General features: G+C 41.5%; 1 protein-coding gene across 9 annotated transcripts in view; it reads right to left on the reverse strand.

The window, feature by feature from the left end:
- MESK2 (misexpression suppressor of KSR 2) overlaps positions 1 to 26,088 on the reverse strand; it is a 63,578-nt gene that overhangs the window by 21,481 nt on the left and 16,009 nt on the right. For 7 of the 9 annotated variants that reach the window (XR_004490633.2, XM_033473810.2, XM_033473811.2 and 4 more), the window contains 3 exons: positions 25,863 to 25,916; positions 5,022 to 5,221; positions 4,314 to 4,434 (listed from right to left, as the gene is read on the reverse strand). Coding sequence is in view for 8 of the 9 variants with exons in the window: in XM_033473810.2 (XP_033329701.1) it covers positions 4,314 to 4,434; positions 5,022 to 5,221; positions 25,863 to 25,916 (375 nt within the window). In the remaining variant the exon portion in view is untranslated. The remainder of the gene's footprint in view (positions 1 to 4,313; positions 4,435 to 5,021; positions 5,222 to 25,862; positions 25,917 to 26,088) is intronic. The other 2 variants (XM_033473812.2, XM_033473807.2) reach the window with 1 other exon arrangement.

Consider the following 26,088-nt stretch of genomic DNA (forward strand, 5'->3'; position numbering starts at 1 on the left):
TTATTTTGTTGCGCAGACTCGAAGGTATATCTATTTAAAAAAAGAAACGAATTTAAACCGGTATAACGATTCATTTTTAAATGCGAACAAATTTTTTATTCAGGACCCCCAAATTGCAGTTGAAAGTAAGTTGGAGTTTCTATAAATGACAATTTTATTCTTAAACCAAAGCATTTTCCAGTAAAATTTGCACTATCTGGAAAATCCATGCTGAATATTTTCGGACCGATTGATTAATAGTTAAAACGACGGTTCTTTGAACTCTTCGCAGGATTGATGGATTCAAATATTCAGGCTGCTTGGTTCGAAGCTATTTAATTTGATCCTTTACTATTCGGTAAGATCATTGCAGATCGCTGTTATTAGTTAGTTTCTATAAATGACAATTTTATTCTTAAACCAAAGCGTTCCAGTAAAATTTGCACGATCTGGAAAATCCATGCTGAATATTTTCAGACCGATTGATTAATAGTTAAAACGACGGTTCTTTGAACTCTTCGCAGGATTGATGGATTCAAATATTCAGGCTGCTTGGTTCGAAGCTATTTAATTTGATCCTTTACTATTCGGTAAGATCATTGCAGATCGCTGTTATTAGTTAGTTTCTAAAAATGACAATTTTATTCTTAAACCAAAGCGTTCCAGTAAAATTTGCACTATCTGGAAAATTCATGCTGAATATTTTCGGACCGATTGATTAATAGTTAAAACGACGGTTCTTTGAACTCTTCGCAGGATTGATGGATTCAAATATTCAGGCTGCTTGGTTCGAAGCTATTTAATTTGATCCTTTACTATTCGGTAAGATCATTGCAGATCGCTGTTATTAGTTAATTTTTAAAAATGACAATTTTATTCTTAAACCAAAGCATACCAGTAAAATTTGCACGATCTGGAAAATCCATGCTGAATATTTTCGGACCGATTGATTAATAGTTAAAAGGATGGTTCTTTGAACTCTTCGCAGGATTGATGGATTCAAATATTCAGGCTGCTTGGTTCGAAGCTATTTAATTTGATCCTTTACTATTCGGTAAGATCATTGCAGATCGCTGTTATTAGTTAATTTTTAAAAATGACAATTTTATTCTTAAACCAAAGCATACCAGTAAAATTTGCACGATCTGGAAAATCCATGCTGAATATTTTCGGACCGATTGATTAATAGTTAAAAGGATGGTTCTTTGAACTCTTCGCAGGATTGATGGATTCAAATATTCAGGCTGCTTGGTTCGAAGCTATTTAATTTGATCCTTTACTATTCGGTAAGATCATTGCAGATCACTGTTATTAGTTAGTTTTTAAAAATGACAATTTTATTCTTAAACCAAAGCGTTCCAGTAAAATTTGCACTATCTGGAAAATTCATGCTGAATATTTTCGGACCGATTGATTAATAGTTAAAACAACGGTTCTTTGAACTCTTTGCAGGATTGATAGATCCAAATATTCAGGCTGCTTGGTTCGAAGCTATTTAATTTGATCCTTTACTATTCGATAAGATCATTGCAGATCGGTGTTATCGGTCTCTCCATCGGTTGATGCGATGAAAGAGGCTCGAAGTATCACTGACACTATCGATCGACCGCTAATACATTCGGATATGAACTCGTCATGAAATTTTACGGATTTGGCACGCGAACGGGTATCGTTTTGTAGGCCCGTTGCATGAAAATCTGCATTGCAGTCTAAATCATTCTGTAACACGCTGTTCAGCTACGTGTGCGTTCGTCGAGGTGAGCCTCGATTGTTTGAGGCCAGCTTAATCGGAAGTCGTAGGCACTGTCAATCTTCTAATTGAACGCTGTGAACCGTCTCTAAGCGTTGCGTCACTGAATTTTTCCTTCGTCGATCAGAATATATGAATCGAAATCGAGTTCGATTTGTCAGTCACGTAAACTTACGCCTCTACAATTTCACGAATTCAACCATTTCTCTTCTAAAAATTCCGTGGACGTTCTCTTCAAACGACTATTTTGTTCAAAAGTACATAAATTATACAGTCTATGGCAATACTTTTTGCAGCGGGATCTTCAAAATTGCCTAAACAACGGTCTCTCTCCGAACAATTGTTTCCCTAAATACTTGAAAAATTATTAGGTTGGGGAATAAGTTCGTAGCGTTTTTATATTTTCTTTTATTTTACAACGATTTTTTGCTGTTCGACAAAGTGTATAATATTCATTCGATAGAGCTCTTTCTGCTCTACAAAACTGTGCTAATCGTCTTTTTGAGTGATTTAATTTTTTCTTACTTTCGAGGCTTAGAAATGGAATATCCAGGAGGTAAAAAGCAACATTTTCGACACCTTCTCTTCTTCGCTTTTCATCGAGGCCAAAAAGCTGCCGAAGCAGCACGGGACATTTGCAACGTACACGGAGAAGGTGTCATAGGCGAGTCTACAGCACGGAAATGGTTTGCGAAGTTTAAAAATGGCGATTTTGACGTCGACGACACGCCCCGCAGCGGAAGACCTTCCGAATTCGACGAAGAGTGTCTCAAAGCACTTTTGAAGGAGGACGGTCATCAAACGAGTCGTGAATTGGCCGAAAAAATAAACTGCGATCATAAAACGATTCTCAATCATCTTCATTCAATGGGATTTGCCGAAAAATTGGGAGCCTGGGTGCCTCACGAGCTTAACGAAAACAACAAAGAAAATCGCCTTCAAATTGCTTCTCAATAAAAAAACGCTACGAACTTATTCCCCAACCTAATATATTTTTGTATTAAACGGCTGTCATTTCGTAAAAAATATTTTTTGGAAATTGCTCCGTTCATTTATTTAGACAGAATGATCAGAATTAACAGAATTACCTTAACAGAAATTAACAGAAACTTCATGAATTTTTTGTTTCAGATGATCGCAAGCTCGGATAAATCATGCTTCCCGTTTAGATAAAACAAATTGCTTCTCAATAAAAACGCTACGAACTTATTCCCCAACCTAATATATTTTTGTGTTAAACGACTGCCATTTCGTAAAAAATATTTTTTGGAAATTGCTCCGTTCATTTATTTAGACAAAATGATCAGAATTAACAGAATTACCTTAACAGAAATTAACAGAAACTTCATGAATTTTTTGTTTCAGATGATTGCAAGCTCGGATAAATCATGCTTACCGTTTAGAAAAACAGTTTCAAAGAGAAAAACCATTGTTCTGTCATTTTTCAAGCGTTCGCAGCAACAAAATTGCCACACGCTGCACTATATATACACATTTAAATAAAGTTCTTGTTGAAAAAAGAAGTTCTATAGTTCCTTCAGAATAAATTCCTAAAGACGATGTTGATTTCAGACTGCTAGGCATGAATGTATAGGACAGAATGGAGACCGAATCGAACCGAATCGAATCGAATCGCGTCGAGGATGGACGGGAAGGTCCGAGACGATTTTACGCGATGCTATTCCACAATGCTCGGGAAGTGGAAAGGCGGATTGCGCAACGACCGATAAGATTGAACCCGTACGAATGCAAACTGCGATAGAAGCAAAGCGCGCGTCAATGCGCGTGGCAAAGGCTCGCGAGCGGAGCTTCGACTAATTAGAACGTTAATTGGGCCATTGATTCGCACTAATTGAATTGGCCGCGGTCAAGTAACGCGTGTGCCACCGAGTTCTTGAACGGAGCGTAAATGCGCGCGTTCGGAATGCACCGGCACACGGAACGTTTCTACGAATCGATTTTCGTTTTGTTCGACCCGTTGCTCAGCCTAGCATCAACTTGCTGATTAATATTCTAGAAGGTTTAACAGACTCGGCAGTTCAATGCGAACAGACTGAATTGCTTACGGAAGACATTTTTTTTGCGCGCGCGCGATCGTCTATCGCGGAATAATCTGTTCGGCATCGAAACTCTTTATCTTGTCGAGGATCAACGATTGTATTTGTTTGCTCGATCGACTAGAACATTGTTAATTTATATACAATGATTCATAGTCCGCGAATTTTTATGCAAACTTTTGCAGCGTTTCGAAACATTAGAAACATATACTGAAGTCTATCAAGTTATCATTAATAAATATCAAATTAATATCAAATATCTTGATATTAAAGCAAGCTTCTTGAAGAAATGATATAAAAATATTAATAGCCTTTGCCAATATACACGTTAGCCATTACTGTGTACATTTACAGGCGTTGTAAATAGGCTTGTATAAAAATTCGCAGTTGAATGATTTGTTAAGTGTGTACTGAGAGATTTGGAATAAGTTGAAAACTTTGTAAAAAAAAAAGTTGAACGTTGGAGGTTTGAGTAGGAAGGTGGAGGTACCGCGGAAAATTTCATTATAATTGCAGAGTGCACTCACTCCTCAGGAAGCGTTGATGCACCTTCCTCTTGACCCGGCGCGTTCACGTGGTACACGCAGAAATTCTCGAGTAGAACACGCATGTCGATGTAATTGAAGAATGCTTGGAAGCTCGATATATCTGGAAACAACAAAAATTGTGCATGAAAAGCATTTATTAAGACCGTACATTATATGTTAGCACGGAATTGAATTGCATCGAAACGAAATAATTTCGAATTAAATATTAAGATATTTGGCCGTAGAAAATGGCTAGCAATAAATATAATAGTTGGCTATGATTCGAAGAGCTCTATTCTACTATAGTTATTAATTTTGCTTAATTTAATAATAATAAATAGACCAGACCCTTCTTTTCTTTCACTACGTTTATTCTATTTTATTTGTATCTCCGTTAAGAATAATGAGCTTTATCAGTCGTATATAATAAACAATAGCAAATTATATAAATTAAATAAGTAATATTAAATAAATATATAAATTAACAAATATGATATTATTTGAATGAGTTGCTATACATATATCATGGAAGTCGATATTACCTGGCGAACAACTGTAAACAACTCGATTCCATTTTTCAACTTACGAACGAATTGCCGCGGGAACTCGAATTTCAGGTTTACAATAGTTCCGTCAAGTTTATCGAGAAAAGTACGAATTTGCATAAAGTTTCGCAGTCTATATGATAACGAGGTACAAGTTACTCACAGTTAAGGCCTAAGTCGTGGAAAGTGAGAATGCCAGGTTTCGCCCGGTTTCCTTGCACAGCGACCAGCAAACTTCCCTTGTCGGTTTCCACCCTCTCCTCCCGCACCGAACTGTCGTCCCTCGACAGGTATCTCAATGCGGGGAATTGAAGCTGAATATTTTTCAGCTCGATGTCATCCATGCTATCTGAAGGCATCGTGCTGCGCATTGAAAGAAATTCACGGGTTACTCAAAACTAGACCTCCGCCACGTCGACATCCATTTTTCATGTTCAGCGTCATCGATTAACAATAAAGGATCGGAGACGCGTGAATGTGTCCCGAGACCTGGCCTGACATCGGATATTTTCAATAAAGACGAAAGAGAGTAGCCGAAGTTTCCAAGACCTAGGTCGGTCGATTCTATCGTCTGAACGATTTCTGGGGAATCTCGATTGTTATCCGTTTTTAATACCTTACAAAAGTCAGTAAAGTACAGTGGAACCTCCATCATTTTAACAATTACAGCTTCAGCTGTGTGAATCGATCGATATGGGACTGATTCTAAGCGTCGAAATTAACCCCTTGCCGTACCATATTCTTCATAATTAAAATGACAAACACACTTTCGATTGTAATAATTTCTTCGAAAAAGGAGAAAATTTATATTTATCGTGAGTCTACATTTACTGGGATGATTAAAATATTGATCGCAAGAGGACAGAATTTTATTCCGACTTTAAAAAAAAAACGGAATAACATTGGTATTTAATAGGATATTATTAGAAATCTGCACCACGAGTCTGACTCGTTGAAGTACAGCGAGGGCTTCAGAAACACGAACGTTTCTATTGTACGCACGTTACGAAGAAATCTGCTGTATAACAGATAATTAATAATTTCAGCGATTAACGACAACGAGGTCACGTGCGCAGCTGTTTCTCTCGAAAAGTAATTCCGATAATTTTCGAAAAGTGAAGTTAGGAAAGGGCGAGTCGCGTATCGTAATTCCCCGCGCGATTAGCCTTGTGGACCCGGTGATAAATTGATCGTGTGAAATTAAAAAGAATTCCGCTCTACCAGGCCAGAAAGCTCGATACGTTATACACCTTCAAGCGGCCGGCTGCGGAAAACTGTACCGCCGCAAATTACGACAAATCGATATTCGTTTTGTCTTTATCGACATCCGCGTGCGAGACCGGAACCTAATATCCACTTTCGTGTTAACGAAAAACTCATTTTTCTAATACACCTTTAAATTATGCGATCCAGTCTCCGACCACGTTGCGGAGAAACCATCGCTCATACACATAAGTCATCGCGAATTTCCTGCACTTGCGACAGAGACGAATAGATCGAGCGCAAAAACCGTGGTAATAATCTCTCCTTGAACCTCTTGTTTCTTTCAGTGAAATTAGTAAAAGGTCCGCAGTATACCAATTAGCCTCTCCATTAAAGAAACGATCAATTTTGATGCCTTACATTTTAAAAATGATTTTCTAACAGAAAGGTATACATATTACGTTTCAGAAATTCTCAGCGAAGAAACGCAGCTGCATTGTATTGCAACAACGAATATAAATAATACAGCGAAGTCCGCAGTTTTGCAAACTCGATACTTCGTTCGACGTTCGAGTAATTAATTAGCTTTCAGATAAATTGTTGGAAGTTCGATCGAGTTAATACTTGCGCAGCGAAATTAGGAAGACCGGCATAATTAAGCGCGTACGGCTCGTGCTTTTCTAGCGTGGAATCTTCGAGGGAAACGAAGATGGCGAAAAGAATCATCGAAGCAGAAGGCGTTACTCTCCCCTCTGTTGCTTGTTACCTATTCATTCAGGCTGCAGGCAAAGTAGCATCAAATATTCGCTGCATCAACAGCGGAATATAAAAGGTGCCAGGCCGATGCTTTCAGCGAGTTTGAAAGGCTAGGCTTGCAGATTTTTTTTATATCTCGAGGTGTCGTGTGAATACTTCTCGAACAAAGTTTCTGGTTACCCTTTCGTTGGGTACATTTATTGGAACTTCATTAGCATTCCGAACTTTTGAAAAAGTATCTTTCAGTTGCGAGATCGTGAAGTTATTTTTACCAATTAATTTTTAAATTCGTTACATGGACGGCTCAGGGACCAATCGGTGTGAATCCATCAATTTTTTAATTCAGGTAACAAATAACAGATTCAAATAACAATACCACTAATAATGCAGAACGCAACTTTTATTATAATTCTTTTTAGAAAAAAAGAACAATTTCCTCTGATCAATTTCGTTTAGTCATTCCGTATAGTGATTTATCGACCGAAAGATCCTACGATAAAGATGCGTATGCACTGCGTAACTCATTTTCAAAAAAACTGATTGGCCTCTGAACCGAGCATATTAAATCCGACTTTTATGCTCGGAGAGTTTTATGCAAAATTACAAAGTTTCCATGATCATTGTCAGAAACGAAAATGTGTTATTGAAATTGTAATCGTTAGTTCGCAATTTTCTGATTACTCGTCGGATCGATCGTGCAATCACATTTTGATTAGTTCTACATCCTGTCGGATCGTAAATTTACAGGAATGACCTGTGATTGTTCGGCGTCGAGCGATCCATATTCATTCGGCGCGCGAATGCATTAGTCTTGTAATATTCATCCGTGTTTAATTGATGGAGCAATTAACCCGAATACATCGGGAGTGAACTAAGCACGACGAAAAACAACCCTTGCGATCTAGTACATCACGATATCGCTCCGATCCCAGGAATTCATCTTTCCGATTGCAAAACAAGAAATACTATTTTGACAAAAACTTTCGAGAAATATAGCGGAACGCATTCCTCGCCTGATCGAATAGAGAATGCAATCTCTAAATTGAAATAAGTGTATAATATTTCCGAGTCTTTTGACATTTCACTTTACGTATCCAATAATTCGAAGAACAAACTGTTATTTCTTTCGCGTAGCTATAAACGAACTACAAACGAAACGCATAAGTTAATAACACAGTGTTCAAACGAACCACTTAGTCAGCATATGCTTCTTTTTATCTCGACTCGGGTCGCGTGTCAGAGACCGTCAGAAGTACAGCCTGTGTATCATTCTCTTCTATTCCTAGAACAACCAGTTTTGGCACTTAACCAACTTTGCTCCCTTTCATTTTATTCATTTATCCCGTCGAGTGCACATAAACTTCCTTCTGCCCAAATATTAGGTATGTACACGACGACCATCCATAAGTATTTCCTCGGTCAACTCTATTATGTAGTGTACTCTTCGAGATAAATAAAACTTCATAAGCTGAAGCGCCAGGTACAAATATCGATGAATATTTTAATTTTCAAAATAGATTGAAAACTGTCGGACAAGATTGATGTATCACCAGCGTCGCGCTATCTTTCAACGTTATTTCACAATTTTATACAATTTTATGCAAACATACACAGCATTATTCGGGAACCTTCATAGAATAATACTCCAAAAAACCATTAAAACAACTATCACGATTCAATCGGAAGAAACTTCCGAACGTTGAAAATACAATTTTTCTCTTTGAATTTCTCCAAAAATCGAGGATGAAGAAAAATCACATTTGTTATCTTGTTCGGCGAAATTTCCGAGAATTGTCTACTAGTCATCAGACTGTAAAAAACCATTAAATAAACAACTGTCACGATTCAATCGGAAGAAACTTCCGAACGTTGAAAATACAATTTTTCTCTTCGAATTTCTCCAAAAATCGAGGATGAAGAAAAATCACATTTGTTATCTTGTTCGGCGAAATTTCCGAGAATCGTCTCCTAGTCATCAGACTGTAAAAAACCATTAAATAAACAACTGTCACGATTCAATCGGAAGAAACTTCCGAACGTTGAAAATACAATTTTTCTCTTTGAATTTCTCCAAAAATCGAGGATGAAGAAAAATCGCATTTGTTATCTTGTTCAGCGAAATTTCCGAGAATCGTCTACTAGTCATCAGACTGTAAAAAACCATTAAATAAACAACTATCACGATTCAATCGGAAGAAACTTCCGAACGTTGAAAATACAATTTTTCTCTTCGAATTTCTCCAAAAATCGAGGATGAAGAAAAATCACATTTGTTATCTTGTTCAGCGAAATTTCCGAGAATCGTCTCCTAGTCATCGGACTGTAAAAAACCATTAAATAAACAACTGTCACGATTCAATCGGAAGAAACTTCCGAACGTTGAAAATACAATTTTTCTCTTTGAATTTCTCCAAAAATCGAGGATGAAGAAGAATCACATTTGTTATCTTATTCAGCGAAATTTCCGAGAATCGTCTATAAGTTATCAGACTTTAAAAAAAAGTATTGCAATTCGGCCGATAGGTATTTCGCAGCGATCGCGCCCCTTGATTGTAATCGCTCGGCTGCGAGTGCGAGGGAAATGTTGTGGCAGTCGCGCGGCATTTTCCGAAGCCGTCGAAATTTTGCCGGGGAGTCGATAGGAACGTTTAACTTTCCGATGGCAAAGTTGCGCGGCTGATTGGTGAATCGGGAAGCTTTTTATGGTATCGATCCCGAAGACCACGCCCTGGCGAGCGTCGCGTCGCGTCGCGAACTCTGTTTTCTGCTAGATCTCGCGCGCTCGCGAATCTCGCGCGTCGTGCGCGTTCCCGAAGGTGGCTCGTGTCACAGTCACCGAGCCCCCATGCGCCACGTGCTTTCATTCTGATTTGTGTGCGCAATTATCCTTTGACGCCTGCACTCTTATTCAGCTTTATGAGCAGCTCCGTTCTTCTTCATTAAAGTCCCCGTGACGTGCAGAAGTGCATCACGCTTCCCCGGCGAAATGGCCGGTTTAAACGCCTTGTTTAAGTGCACGTATCCGTGCACTGCGCAAGATGCTTGCGTCACCCTATTGTCAATCGAATACACGGTGTCCCACTTCGATCGACTTCCATTCAGCATCTACACAGAATCTACAGAATTCTGTCGTCGGTGCCGGAAAATCGCGCAAATAGTGGCAAAGAAGATCAATTGTGTTTCAATAGACAGCGTCATAGTCTTTTTTATAAAAGATAGAATTTAATTTTTTGTACAGAAGCATCCTTCCGCTTATGAAGACCAATTCAAAAGGTATTTTAGTCTCTGAGAGGATACAAACGTACGTGGCTCCTCGAACTTTACGAGTTTGTTCTTGGCTACTTGCGTGGTCACTCGTCCAAAGATTAATTCGAATATTGCACAGAGTCTTATCCATTTTAGTAGAAAGCATAATATCACTTTTTAGGCATTTTAGTCTCTGGAGAACTAGCGTTACTCGTCGAAATTTTGCATTTCTTTCGCGAGAAGATACAAACGTACACGGCTCCTCGAACTTTACGAGTTTGTTCTTGGCTACTTGCGTGGTCACTCGTTCAAAGATTAATTCGAATATTGCACAGAGTCTTATCCATTTTAGTAGAAAGCATAACTTCACTTTTTTAAACCATCGAACGAGAAGATGGTTCGATGAAAAATCGATCAAATTGTTGTCTTTAAGTTCTCGAATAATTTCTGGGCGATTCTTGTTTCTATAATAACCTTGCTAATTCCGTTTCATGGAATAAATTACTTTCAGATTGCGAAACTTTTATGAACACCGGTTCCATAAACGCGTCTATCGGACCGCATTAATTGGCGAGCGAGATGGCTGCTTCCGCAAATATGGTCATCGATGGATTAATTCGCCGAACTCGGAAGCAATCGAAGATTTAGTTTCCTCGTTAAAAGTTATATCAAAGTATTATAGCAAATTCCAGGCAATCATCGTCGATGTTCCCGAGGTAGCTGTTCGAAGAATTTTTAGTTAAAAATGTCTGTTCCCACAATCGTTCGTGGAAAGTGACATTTTACACCGAATTAAGAGAAATATCGGAAACACTGGAAACTCGTTTCATTTTATTTTTTACGCTCGAAGCTCGGGGAAAAAGTGGGTCACGGGACAGCGAACGTGTTAATCGCGAGAATGTGTGTTCCTCCGCTCGACAAGCCCCTATCACTGTCAAAATTTTGAAACGAATGCTGTGTAGCGCTGCTCCCATGGCTTGGAAACAGTCCAAACATCAATAAATCGAAAATTGTTGGGTCATCGCTGAAAAACAACTGAATAAAACGGCCATCCAGACGGAAGCCAAAATTGCAGAAACTCTAATTGGTACTTGACAACAACACCGACAAAAACGTGGAATATCTCGTCGACTCGAGATTGCTGTTCTTCTGATCCACTTTTTACCGACAGAAGCAAAGAACGTTAACGATGGTACAGCGAAAATGATGTGTCACTCTACAGAGAGACACCGAATTCATTTTCAGCGTTATTTATATTGTCTCATAGATTTAGGAAAACTGGAGTATTGCTTTCGATCTCGCTAAAGGATCTTCGTAGAATCAATTTTATAATTCGTTTTCTATATTTTAAACATTTTTACGAACTACTGTGCCGATATTAGTCGAAGGGTAGCTCAATAATTTTCTTTTAAATACTAATTTTAGAACAAAACGGTTTTACACTGCTATTTGGAATAATGTTTGAAGAAATTCTCAACTTTAGATCTTCGATTTCAGAAAATTGCCGGCAGATAACGTGTCAAGAATCTACGAAAAAAGTTCTCGACGTCTGAAAACGCTCAGAAGAAAACATTCGTTTCCGCTTCTTGTTATCGATTCAAAAAATATTTATTTAGCATATAGATGAGCAATCTGTCGATCTGTTCCACCGAACGGATGCAATAATTTTCGCAAATGACACACGTTGCGATTAAGTGATTAAGTAGCGCGCTACGCGAAGTTCAATCATTTCAACTGGCGCATTTGCAGCGCGATAATCGGTTGTAAAATCAAGTCGAGCCGCAGCGCGCAACGGTTATCGCGTTAACGTGGAATCGCGGTAGAAGCTTGTGTAAAAATCAATAAATCGTATCATCCTTGCTTCTATTTCGCAGTTAATGTAATACGGAAACGTCTCGATTCGACTCAATTGCCGTGCGCTTGCCGCGATTGCTCGACGTTCCTCGTGAAATATAGGTACGGCTCGCGTCTTCTTTTTAATGCCGGAACACGGGACGTAAATAATTGCCGGGGTGATTAATCGCGCTAATTGTCGTATTGGCCCGACCCGATACCCGAAGAACCCGCGTCGACCTGCATTCCCGAAGATTTACGGGGCTGACCCAATTTACAGCAGTTTACCAGGAAAATGTCAGGAACTCTCGGGGCTGGCCTGTTCTCTACACGCTGACGCCGACGCTTCCGCGGAGAACTTCCCGAGGAGATGGAGTTCCTTTCGCAGGAATATCGGTGAAAATACCATGGCCCCGACCTCGTAAAGAAGTTACTTTCTTCATCCCGGCTGGCCTTTTGTTGACCATCCCTTCGCCCACGCAGCCCCGCTCGGGAAACAAGCGCGCCGACTCGTCTCTCCCGTCGCGCGTAAATTCGTTCTCCGATAATATCATTTGCACGTTTTACATCGACAACTGTTTCCCGCGACGCCCGCGAAATAGCGATCGCGCGACTTTGCTTTCTCATTTGGTAAACAAATGATTCTGCCGGCCGTTCCTGGTCCATTCGCGTAGGTCTCGTGGCCGGCTCACGTAATCCGGGCACCAAATGAAATTCTTTTGCCGCGGGGAATGGAGAGATCCGTCGGAAAAATATTCCTGGAAACTATTTCATTAAATTTCTGCTCAGAATTGATGGCCACGTTCGGTTGCCGCCAGGTGGACTTTATTCGAAATCGATACGACATTCGGGGAACCTTATTACAAACGCATCCTGGGGACAAATGTGTATCACCGGTGGCAGCATCGGGGACACCCAGTGGTTTCGAGGGGCCGATTCTATCGGTAACTGGCAATTGAAAGGAGAAGTCCGTCGATTCGTTTGAAAAATATTCATGGAAGTTTATTTCGTATTATTTACTGGGTAGAAACGTTTAGGAGAATCATCTGTATGCATTTATCGTCCGAACGATTAGATTTGATGCATTTATGGCACAGATCAGATGAATTATAACACGGCAAAAAGGTTAAACGAATTTAAGGGTATCTGTTTAATAAAGGAGGAAACAAAATTTTAGATTAAAATTTAAATCATTTGGTTAAAATGTATACAACGATTTTTCAATCGGAAAGTTTAACTGTTTCTGAATAAAAGTTGAAGTTCATATCACAATAGTTTTCTCGCGTGCTACACGCGTGTGTTAGACCCTTTAAATGTCGACGACCAATAAGTGCATTATAGATATTCTTGAATGCAGGAACGCTATCTAGTGTCAAGATGTCTGGTGATAGATAGATAAAGCTTGAAGCAGATACAGTGGCGAACAAAAGCGTTCGTACACCTTTTGAAAAGCAAACTGAACCAAGTAACTTGAATTTTTTTGAGATGATAGAGGGACTAGTCTGCTAGACGATGTCTAAGAAGCTTTTTTTTTTTAATTTTGCTATTACTTGAAATGAAAAGAAGAAATTAAAAACCCTCATTTTTTAACTTTTTTATCTGAGCCTGTGACGAAAATGTAAAAAGTCCCTTTTATAGATCTCCGTAACTTATATGCATGCTGAAAATTTGATGGAAATCGGTTAATCCGGAGTCGAGCTGGAGGCGTTGAAGGATTTTAAAAACTGCAGATTTCTTACAGTTTTTGGTCAAAATCGTGATAAATCTGCGATTTTCGCGACCTTTAATTTGCTGTAACTCAAAATAACGTGAACCGATTTCGATAAAATATACGAAATACATTCTTAAATTTTCGTTATAGGCTCGGACGAAAAAGTTAAAAAACGAGGATTTTTTATTTTGTTGTCATTCCAGGTAATAGTAAGATTTTTTTTTAAAAAGTATATCATTCATCGTTTAGAAGACTAGTCCTTCAATCATCTAAAAAAAATTCAAGTCATTTAGTTCAATTTTAAAATAGTTACAGTAAATTCTCCATAATTGACGCTCAGCTTGGAAACAAAAAAATGAACAATTTGGGAAAAAGAGGTACGATTGATCGAGCTGTGTGCAGCTCGTTTTTATAGTTGTCGACAATCAGTAACTGTAAAAACGGATCCGCGTCTCCTCTTCCCAAATTTACCATTTTTGTTTCCAAGCTGAGCGGCAATTCGAGAGAATTTACTGCATTGCGTTTTAAAATGTATACAAACACTCCTGTGAACCACTGTATATCGGTTTCCCTTGTTGACTCAGATAATAAACACGCGAGCGTTTGGATGCTCACCGCTGCGTCAGCCATCGGTGACCGGTGCAGAACTGTCGAAATCTCCGCATCTTTGTAGGAAAAATTCAAGGAACGAATATTAGCCGAACTCTATTTGCCGCGCTAGTGATTTTATCGAATCAAATATAAAGCAAAACTGTACATTTAATAGCATCAAGACTTGTTGCGTAATTATTTTAAAAATAAGAAATGATTAATTCAACACTACGTTGAATCTAATGAAACTCGCTTCGATAAAATCTGATGGCGTTGCATGCTTATATCTTGTATTACATCCGTCAAGGTCTTCTTAATCACTTTGGATGACACACAGGATACTCTGACAAGTAGTAAAATTTCGTAAAATTTCGAAGATAATTGCGGAGCAATCAGCCAAAGTGAAAATTTGGTATAAACAAACTGCGCAATCAGCGAATTGCCGAATGCGTCGGTATTTTATTCTCGTCACAGTAGTAAGTGCAATACGTCATCGTGCGAAGCCACGTTGCCGCGCGCAACACGAGAAAACAGGGGATGCATCTGGAAAAATGAGAAATTTCAAGTAATATAGGATAATTCCAGAAACTGGGACACAGTGCAATTCTCCTCTGAATGAAAGTAGAGAAAATTCGTAGAGGAATGTTAAACGGTTTTATATGACGACCGTTTCTCTATGATGGAACTTTTTTTTCCCCTCTATGTTGCAGAGCAGGAAAGTTAGCGGCGCAATATGCTCCGGACGCATTACTCCATTTTTTAAATGACATAGTTCCTACCCTCTTCCGGAATGATACGTCTTTTTTTATATGCGAAACGATTCTCCTCTTGCAGTCTTTGTACACTACTAACATGTAAATTACTGAATGCATCACTCTCTTGCTGCAAAGGATCGCCTCCAACTATTTTTAGTTGGAGCTCGTAAATTTAAAGCTCGTAATCGTTGTTGCCCGATTTTGTTAAATTTTCATTCATTGTTCTCATCAAATCGGATCAATTCGAATCATCCAAAACGAGTACCGAACGTCTGACATTTTATATCATAAAACGAATGCCACTTTTAAGTGACACCAGCTACCGATGATCTCAGAATTTTTTAGGGAATCTTCACGTTATAATTAAGAATTCGTTAATAAATTCGCGTACCGAAATGTCGTCCCTGGTACAATAATCTAATAATTTCGTTTCGCATTATCATGTAAATAAGATTTTTAAGATTCCCCCTTAATATGATCAGCTATAATTTTATTTATCAATTTTACAGACTGTAAAACTGTAAAACAAACTGACCAAGAATAGCAAAATAATTCTGTTATGGAGAAAACGTTTCATCCGTTTTCCAAAAATATCTGCATCTGTGTCGACATTCGGCAGCTATCAATAACAAACGGTCAATTCGACTAAGTTTAATGAAACGTTTTTTGCCAGCGACGTGAACACGAACGAAAAATATTGGTTAGCCGATCCGGTTCTTTGAACCGTCACGTACGCGATCAATGTACATATCACGGACCAATCGGTTTACGCGCCATTGTCGAAGCGTCTCGGCAGCCTACGTAAATGAGCGTCGACGCAATACGCGCGTCGGAACACGTTTGTACGGTAAATATTTACTTCAGTTTCGAGTTGTCTGACAGAATATAGAACATCGATTCAATAATACCGTCCGTCTGTCATTTCGTAATCCCTTGTTAAACATCGCGAGGATCGCTCCTCGCGAACCTCTGCTTCTGTACTCGTTGCCCGCGTACAGTGATGTCTCTCTAATTGACGCTCGGATTGTCCATCAAAATAGACAATTTGAGAAGAGGAGATACGACTATTCGAGCCTTGCGATTTGTTTTTATAGTTACGAATTGTCAACAATTATAAAAGCGAGCCGCAAGGCTCGTATAATCGTATCTCCTGTTCCCAAATTGTCCATTTTTGTGGACAACCTGAGGCGTCAGTTAGGGAGACACTACTGTACTTTGAAATCGCATTTGCGAGCGAGAGCCTATTCGACAGGCTCCGGATAATTGCGAGAATATCCCCGGAAATAAGAGAAAGGGACCCTCCAGAAAATTAATTCACCATTTATCGGTACCGATCGCTTTGTCCGAGGAAATTTGAAAACTGACTCCGACGTTCCGCCTCTTAATTGATCGCACTTTAATTGCGCGAGAGGCAGAAGACGGAAATCAATTTTTTCTTATCCAATATTTCAGGAAATGGAACGAATAAAAGGGGAGCTCCGATCGGAAGTTGAAGTTAATCCTCGGTGGAATAGATTTTACAGGCTCTATAAAATTCATCTTTAGTAACAGTTTAATAATAACGACTCCACGGAGCCGCAAGATAGATCTCGCTTAACGCGAATACAATATTAAAATTTATGAATGTTTTTACCGCCCTTCCGACATTAACGATCCTCGTCGACGATAACATAATCTGCATCGCGCGTTACCACTTCCTCGCAAGAAACAACAAAAATGCACTTTACTCTGCTTTTCCTCTCGTCATCGCTTCAAATGTCATTTCTTCACAGAAATTTAATTTCCTCTCGAACGAGGCGATAAAAAGTCAGCGATCTCGTTGCCATTATAAAAACGCGCTGAATTTAATCGACTCGAACTCGGAACTGTAGAAACGCTTCGCCTTCGGGAACGTTTTTATGCCAACGGTTGATCGATCTGTTAATAATTACAGATAATTCGTATCGCCAGGTTTCATTTCTGCAAACGGTTGCGTATCAAAGATCGCTTTTGTCGCTTCAACATGCTTGCGCAAACTGTTTCATTGCTTACTTTGTAACACGATATGTTGCCTTTGTTAATTGTAAGATCGCCAGCACAATTTTATTATTTTTACCCGCGTTTCTAAATAATTCGTTATGCGCTAATTACATATTCAACGTTCTCCGAGCGAGTTCTTTTTCGCGTCCGTGAAAACTTTTACGCACGTTCGACCATCGATTATTATTAATCACATGCAATTGACCTTTTTCTGTGGCTGTTTTAATCGCCGAGAATAAAACCGCGCCGGCGTTGGATCGTACGAGTTTCCTTCATTAAATTTCCAAGCACAGAAAATCCGTCTGCGTGTTCTTCCCGTATCTTTATCGCGTCACACTATCGTTTCCGGTCGGAGCCGAGTCCGGCCGTGTTCCTGCCTCTACTCGCTGATCAAGAGGCTAAACATCGACGGGACGCGACGTTTCAACGAGTTTCATCCTTTCGATCCGCGCCTCCTATTTCTCGCGGTTTAACTTTCTAACGACACAAGACCGCCATTATCAGCGTGCGAGCCTCTAATGCTTTCTAATTAGCATTTACTACAATAGGCGACCGCGCAATCGAAACTGATTTTCGCTAAACCCGTTGTCAAAGGCGGCGCTGTCGCGCCGCTCTTAACTTAATTGAAAGCTCGCGCACATTTTATATCGTCCCGAATAAATTAATTAGCCACTAGAGTGTTCGTAAAAACGTATCGTTTTAACGTAATTTATCGATTGCGTTCTATCCCCATTCGTGTAATTATTTTGATTAAACATTCGAGAGCATTTGTAAAACGACCGACGACAGGTCAAGGAGTCGTGGGTATACAATTTTCTATAAAGTCCGATGCAGTCTTCCATTAGTCTTGAATTTCACGGAATACATTACGGGTCCCTGATTAATTCAACGTTTCCCCTCTGCGTCTCGATAATGCGTCATTGTCCCGAATGTTTCATAATCAAAGAAAAGCCGAGGCTCGATTATTCGGAACTTCTAAGAATCTTTTTGCGCGGCTCTTACGAGGGCAGACGTCGAATGTAGGCAAGCTGGTATCGATTATGCAAATTCCATCGGGTTACCTTTCAAACCCATCGACGTTTCGAGAGCTTTGTTGCTTCCACAGATGATCAGGTAAAACGGGCGGAGGCAGATTTTACTGTGCGGCTGGTTTCATTATATCCTCGAAAACTTCAAAATTCTGGGTCAAGTTAAGTCTCGTCGCTAGACAGTCGAAACAAGGTTATCTACACTCTCCAAACGAAACGCAATTATGCTCGTGCCACCGTTATTAACATCTCTCGTTCCTGAGAGTCGATTTTTTCATCCAAAGGACTTCTTCTTTGTCGTCGAGGCGGAGTCTTTCGTTTCAAATTTTTTTTACTGCAAAATGCAACGATTTTCAACGCCTTCGTTACGGGTATCAAACATCTGTATAAGTTTTCAGAGATTAGCGACATATTTTTGCGAATCAAATCGTAGTAAAATTTGCGGAATCTGAAGATCCTAAGCAATCTGCAGCAACTCGCGAAAACGTTCGAACGCTTTTTAAAACGGAATAGCATTTCTAAAATTGCACCAAATGACGAAGTTTTTGAGATCGTTAGAGGGACTAGAGTTTACTAAACAATGTCATCTTTTCACAAAAATTACAATTAGATGGAATAACAGAAAAAAAATACTCGTGTTCTAGACCTTTTTTATCTGAGTATAGCGAACATTTCTTTGAAATCGGATGGCGTTGTTACGAGTTACAAATAATGAAGGTTTATGAAAATCATAGTCGTCCACGATTTTCCACGATTACGCGAATCGATTTCAACGATTTCTGCAGCATGAATATAAGTCATCGAGATCTGCGAGATGCATTGTTTAAATTTCTGGTGTAGCTTCGGTTGTAAAGGTTGACCATCGTTTTCTAATTTTTTTTGCAATTGTCGATCGACGTATTTGATTTGGTTCATTTTCTCTCGGTTCAGTTCGAATGTATCGCCTTATTCAAACAGCTCTTCTTAACATGCGAACGGTGTACACAAGCTCACAATGTTCGTTCTTACGAGTCAAACCGGCCATACCGATCGGCGAAACTTTCAAAATTGCATGTGCCCCGATTTAATATCGGACCGGGGATTCTTCCGAACCGATTCGGAAGCGAAAGGAATCACAATGGACGGGGCTCGGGTAAAAAAATAAAGAGCGCGGAGGGCTTTATCTGAGCGGAAAGTTGGTCGTCCTCCAGCGAAATGAAAGGGCGTTGAAGCGAGCGCGCGAGGGTGTAACGTTTTTCCGAGGGGTATTACGGGCACCGGTGATATTTCAATTCCGAAGAGTATTTAGCGCGGGCCACAGGCGAGTTAGAAATAGTGAATGGGCGCCGGATATATCGTTGAATAGCGAGATTTAATTTGCGTAGGCACCGCGCGATGATTGCACGGTGGAAAAAACGCGGAAGGACGTTTGGCGCCCGTGTCCAAGTGGGCTTAAGCCGAGCTTTTAAAGCCCACTTTGGGCGTAAATTAATCAGAGTCCGGTGAATGCGGGCGCAATCGTAGGCTCAAAGCTGATTTGAATTTGGAGCGCGATAAGCAGACTGGCTGCCACGGACTGGCTGCGACCAAAATAGATAGCGCATTCATTATTAAAAGGTACACGAACCGTGCTTCCGATTACTCGTTCTGAACGGTGATTCGGAACAAGCTGGAAAAAGATAGTAACCGTTCCTGCATTCTTCGCCGGCGGATAGTCGTCGACTACGACAACGGCGTCGCGTCGCGTCGCGTGCCTTTGTTTGCCAGAGGATTCCGTTGTCCGATTGATTTATAACTTTCACATTATGGAATAATCTGTTTAATTGATTCTCTCGCTTCGAATGAATTCTCTCTATCGGAATTAACACATTAAAGGCGGGAGTCGTAGTACTACGATTTATCCCGACTTCTCATAAATATGTACTTTAAAACATTTTTTGTAATTAGTGTTTGGTTCTTTTTTAATATTTCTTTATGTTTTAAGAGTTTAAATAAACCTTTTCAAGTCTAAATTTTTTTATGATTACACAAAATATCGCCCGCTCTAGGACGAAAAACGAGGCGGGGCGGTCGCCGCGTTACCTAGCATACTTTCGTCAAGATCCCCCGCCTTTAATGTGTTAATTGTCTCTACCAAAATTCGTCCTCTCTATTCGTTTAGCCTGATCCAGCTAATCCGAAGAAACCGAAGGAAAATGCAACTAAATTCGCGGAGGCAAAATATCGTTGCGAACAAGGAATTTTTCAAAAGGTCAACCGGCGCAACCTCATCGCGATTGCTCGAACCTTTCCTCTGTACAACTCTGTACAACTATCGAGAACACGATCCGAATCCTCCATAAAAATCCTTGCGTCGGACCGCGAGAGCTCGAGAGTTGTACCACGGCGGAGCAAGGAGGAAGCCAGCTTTGAATCTGGGTCAGCCAAGACCCTGGCGCCATACAGCGGGGGTGAAGAAGCGATTTGACCGTGGTTGAAAGTCGAGCAAACCGCGGCCCGCGGTGAAAACTCGATACCGGGCCTGTCGACACGCGATATCTCGCAGCCGGTGTCCTTTTTGCCGATCGATTAACCGAACTGGAGAGGATTTTTGTGTCGGCGGCGGCGGCGCTCGGTTCCGCCTCACGGTCGGCGCGACGACGACGGAAAGATGCATGGTTAGACGAGGCCGCCGGGGACAGATCGATTTACGTGTTTCCTTTCTGGAATCGGTCGTTCCTTCGGCTCGGGGGACAGGCGAACGAACGAACGAACGACTCCCTCGTAAATCGATGCAAACTGCAGACTGCAGACCCATGTTCCGCTACAGTTATTCACCGTTGCATGAGGCGGTCAAGGGGGGACAGGGGGCGATTAAGCGCAACTCTAACTGGAGCAACAGATCGGGTCGGTTCGCATACTCGCTGGCCAAAAAAGACGCAGTTCCCGCTGCACGATAAGGCGGGACAGGGACGGTTGTTCGTCTACTGGCTCCGTCTGATGCATCGATCGCAATCGCGGAGCAATCCTTTACCTTTCGGTTGACACTGTTGCCGGGCGAGGGGTCGAGTGCTCTAGTTTCCGACCATTCTCTCGGCTTTCGGCAGATATAGGTGCGTGCCCGCTAATTATGAGACGCGCCACCATTGTCGATGGCCCGGCTAATTGCGAACTTTGCTCGCAGAATATCCGAAATGTTCGTCTTGTCGGAAGTCCCGGGCTCCGGAGGATCTTGTCGACATTGCAGACGCGAACCGTGTGTCACCGATGTCTACTTACGTAGGTGGAACTCGTCACTGCCGACGTTTCGCGGAACGAGGATTCGCTGCGCTTTACGGATTTGATTGAATCCTCGACCCGTTGATGTACGATCATTTTTGGCGCACGTGTCATTCCAGGACTGTAAATCTGCAACGAATCGTCGACGAAGAACAGCAAACATAAACAATACAAAAGTAATTGTATTTTTAAATTTCAATTTCATTTCGCGTTAGTTCGAAATATTTAGTTTTCATTGAACGTTAATAATAAAAAAAAAACAACATTTGATTTTTCGTTGAAAGAACTTTTCGAAGTTTCGAAAACTCGAATATTTTTTAACGAGCGGCAGCATTTTTTTGGAAAAGAACTGCGACCGGTGAGCAAAGCTTTTTCAACTAGGAACATTTATTTTTTGTGCACCCGTTCTCGGCTCGTGGATGATAGATGTGTAAATTGCTCGACACTCGAGCAATGTATCACTCCCCGCGGAAATCTGGATGGCCGGCACCGAAATTCGGCGGGGTCCTCAAACTTTCCAATACTTCCGAGAACGTATCGCTGTACCGCAAAAAAAAATGGCATTTGTATTGTTCGTATCGAATCGGAAATTGAGCCAAAGCTCGGGATCAGGTAATTCGGAGGTGTTTGGCACGCTGCCAAGCATCGCGAAAACGAATTCGCGGGGAAAGTAGAACAAAATGACGTATGCGCCCGTGGCGTCATAAGCAACAGTGATATTTTAATGTCCTGCCGCTAGGATTTTATCGCCGCTTATCTCCGATATAACATTCCCGCGGAAATTTACGATCGCGGAATATAGAAATCTCCCCCCGTCTTCTTCCTCTTCCTCTTCCTTAGATAAATGAACGCCCCGTTTTCGGTTTAAGACGCGGAAGACCCGTTCTAGGCCTCCAGAAAATGGCAAAGTTCCATTAACCACGCGCGTCATGCAGGAATTTTAATCCCTATCTATCGATTCCTCATTCGTCACACCGAATTTGTCCCTTAAATTGTCACACGGAATAAAATACGATGAGATTACATTAAGATAAGCTTGTTCGCATTCCTGAGAATTAATGGCTGCGGATCGAGACGCTAATTAAAAACACCGTAATTCGATAATAGACCGTTTATACTTGGTTCACGAATTATTTGGACAGTCTCGCAGAAGCTACTTAAAATAGAATAGCAGACGAAAACAAGAATAAACAATATTGGTAAAAAAACAATCGCTTATCATTATTATAAAACATTTAAAACAGCATCTTGGTAGATCATATTGAACATTTTTTTCTGCGATTAGCAGATTAAAATTCATTCGGGACCGTTCTAAATTTGCAAATTATTTTTGTAACGCCGCTACTTATTAATTTACAGCGATTGCAGCGCTTTTCTCTTAGCAGCTTAAATATCGATTAACGGAACGGTGGTGTAACTTCATTTTTTTTCCACCCGCGGTGCTATTCCAGTTAGTCGATGGCATTGCGAGCTATCACAAGCTTGTGACACAAATACCACGTGAATCGATATCCCCAAGTTCTCCATTTCTTTCCTTGGCAGTGCAGAAACCCACCCCTTGTCAGCCGTTCAATGCTTTCGGAACGAAGAACCCGCGTTGTGAAACGCGCCGCGTCGCGCCGTGCCGCGCGACGGTCTGTCTATCTGCTGGCACTAATCTTCTATAATTGATCCTAATTTGCCTGTTAATTGTTTTACTGCGGGCAATTCCGTCGCCTGCCGTCCAAGTAGGACGTCCGACCTCCTCTTCGATCGTTTGTCTAAGAAAACCCTGGATTCGGTGAATCAACCGTCAACGAACGTTGCATTCGTTACGAGTTGTCGTTAATTTCCCAAGCGTTACGTAACATTCAATTCATTTATAAACACTCTGCCCTTATCCTAAAAACTTCATCAAAATCTTATCGACTAAAAGATTTCGTATTCATGCTGCAAGTATTTTTGTAATACCGCATTCGATCGATAATGCGCAGATGAAAATCATGAAGGAAGGGAACGAAGGAAGGGGTGTTGTATTGATCATTAAATCTGGGAACACATTAAGTTGATAATAGATTCGAGGGAGGAAATATTCACGAAGCGAGCCGGCGCGATTCGAGGACTGTTATGGCTTGGCAGATAGAGAAGATAGAAGTCTAATTCTCCGAGTTTAATTACGTGAGAACAATGCGACGTGTCCAGAGGCTTTGAAATTTAATGTCGTGCCCTGCATCAACGCTAGCTGCCATTGTGCCGACGATCCGGCCAAAATATTCGGAATTGTCCTGTAATTCAGACTGCATGGCATTTCGAGCCGTGCTCACACATTCATCGGACGAGCATTTCAAAGAACCGGTAACGGTGACACGATAACGGGAGAAATTTCTGCAGAAATTTGCGTTGCAACATGCACGGTTCTTCTTCCAGATCTTTTTGGAGATGACTAAAGCTACTTAAATAATTCGTATTTTGACAGTACTAATTAATATTTCCGGAGCTGTGAAACAAAATTAATAACCGCTTAATCACATAGCTGCGTCGATCTATTTTTAAGATCAATTTTGTATGCGTTCTATCGATCACACTGGATGCAATTTTTTTCAGCAAGTTGTTCTAGAATTATTCTAAAATGTGCGAAATTTATGAATATATTCCACAAGCATTTTAATCTAGATCGTAGGAGAAGTATTTTTGTCGTAAGATGTAAGATTGCCATTTTCTTATGACGTGCGTACACGTCGTAAAACAAATAGAAAAACTTTGAGTATTGGGAAGAATTTACTGTAGCTTCGAACGGAGACTATAGGCACAAAGTTCTGTGCGATCTCGCATTCGATAACGTCCTGGACGAACTTCTCGGTCAACAAATGTTCGGAAACGGCAACTAGCTCTCTAGAATGCGTTTCTTCCGACTTCTTCTAGTGCCTATTCCTCGAGCCGGTAACTTCGAACAGGGTTACCGAACAGCAGAGAGTTTAATTGCGGTTCGGTTTATTATATAGCCGGAGCCAAGCGACCCGAACTGGCGCGGCCAAACTTCTTCCAGTTTTACATACTACGATACAGTGGACTTGGAGGGGCTCGAGCCTGTCCCCGTGGAACCTTGAGAGTTTCGACGCCATTTCGAGTCCCCTAATTACATCTGGACTTTACATTTAAACGAGAAAAGGTGATCGCGACGGCGCGGCGCGGCGCCAAGAGCTTGCCCCCGCCCCAACGGCGACGAAAGTTTCCGCGACGGTGCTGTTTCGATAAAGAATATAGCCGCCGTCGCCGCCTTCGCGGAGATCTCGGTGAACAATCACGGTTCCGGTTTCTGCTCCAGAAAACGGGTTCACACTCCGTCCCTTTTCACTTTTGCCGACGAGGCCAGGCACTCGGTGCAATCAAAAATATTTCCTGCCGCGAATGGAACGGTAACCGCGGTGCTCGAACGTACGTCACATGGGGGAGAGGGGGGGAGGCTGGGTAGAACACACAACCACCCACGCCATCGCAATTTCATTTCTCCGCGACGCGAGTTAATGTGTTCGATCGATTTGCTTTTGCGTCGCGGGACTACAGCCTGCAAATATTACGCTAGCCTTCCAGCCACGTTCAACTGCACCGTCCACTTTGCGATTGCGAGTACACGATCCTCCAGACAGTTGATCATCGGAGAATCGAGTCGCGTTGATTTTAATCCAAGCTAAAACCTCGTGTTAGCATGTTTTAATTGCAATTGCAATCGTTTCTTTGCCGTGGACGGGATACGTTGTCGCGTTAGTCGAAGATCGACTAGAAAATCAGCTCGATATCGGCGGATGTTAAACAATGCCCTAGAATCAATAGACACGTGTTCCATTTAAAGAGCAATTGCCATTTTCTACCGTTCCAAATTCTCGTCTCCACTCTCGCATTTTATGTTGGTCAACGTTGCGTCCCGTACACGCTCTACCGAAGTCAAAATTGCCTAGGCTTAGCCAGGCCGGGACTCGGAAAAGTCGCGGAGAAGCAAGGTGATCTTTGGCCGGGGTCGTGTTGTCTCGCAGCGAACGCGAGCGTGAAACCGCGAAAAGGCGGTTTAATCGGCGCCGCTAATCGTTTCCGAGAGAACCACTTGTAACACTTTAAACGGAGCACTCAGTGGAGTGCGGTGCTCGGGACAGATTCTTTGGTGGGAGCTTAAACAGCGCATTCCGGCGAGAATCATTGCCGTGTGTACCGTGCGCTAACAATAAGTTTCCCACTTCGCTGCCGCGGCGATCGGAAGCCTCGACTTGTCTGTACTTCTGAAAAGGAGCAATAACGTCGCCACTCTGGATAACGCGACTGTCAATTACCGGCGATTATTCGGCTTCGCCGACAACGAGGTCAATGCCGATTCTCGACTCGGACTCAGACCTCGCAGAATCCCTATGGAACAGCGGTCGACGTGTCGCGTTGACACGCGTCTAACGCGTGCACGCGCTCGCAAACAAACAAGGGGGTCGTTTGGATCGATGCTCGGATCGAGACACGATCGACGATGCGATCGCGTTTAGGCTTCCGGAGGATGAGACTACGCTACCAGGGTTGCGATACAACTAATTCGGGTAGCTGGGGGTTGGATCACATTATGCGGTTATACCGTCGATGAGCATGATCGTTCTGTGAGCGAAACTTACCCCAACAGAGCTGATTCCTCGGCGGTGGCGGCGCTCGGCATCCTGTGTCTTTCCCTAGAACAAAATGGCGGCGAATAATAACGACGCCCAGCCCTAGCGGCTTGCAGCCTCTACCCGGGTGCCAACAACGAACATTAGCAGGCAGAACTGTTAAACTCATTCCAAACACGACGTCACGGGGAACCGGCGATTAATTTTAGGTACACACGAGCCTACGGGGAAGACG

Source organism: Megalopta genalis, chromosome 4 (assembly GCF_051020955.1).
Source record: "Megalopta genalis isolate 19385.01 chromosome 4, iyMegGena1_principal, whole genome shotgun sequence".
NCBI classification, from domain to species: Eukaryota; Metazoa; Arthropoda; class Insecta; order Hymenoptera; family Halictidae; genus Megalopta; species Megalopta genalis.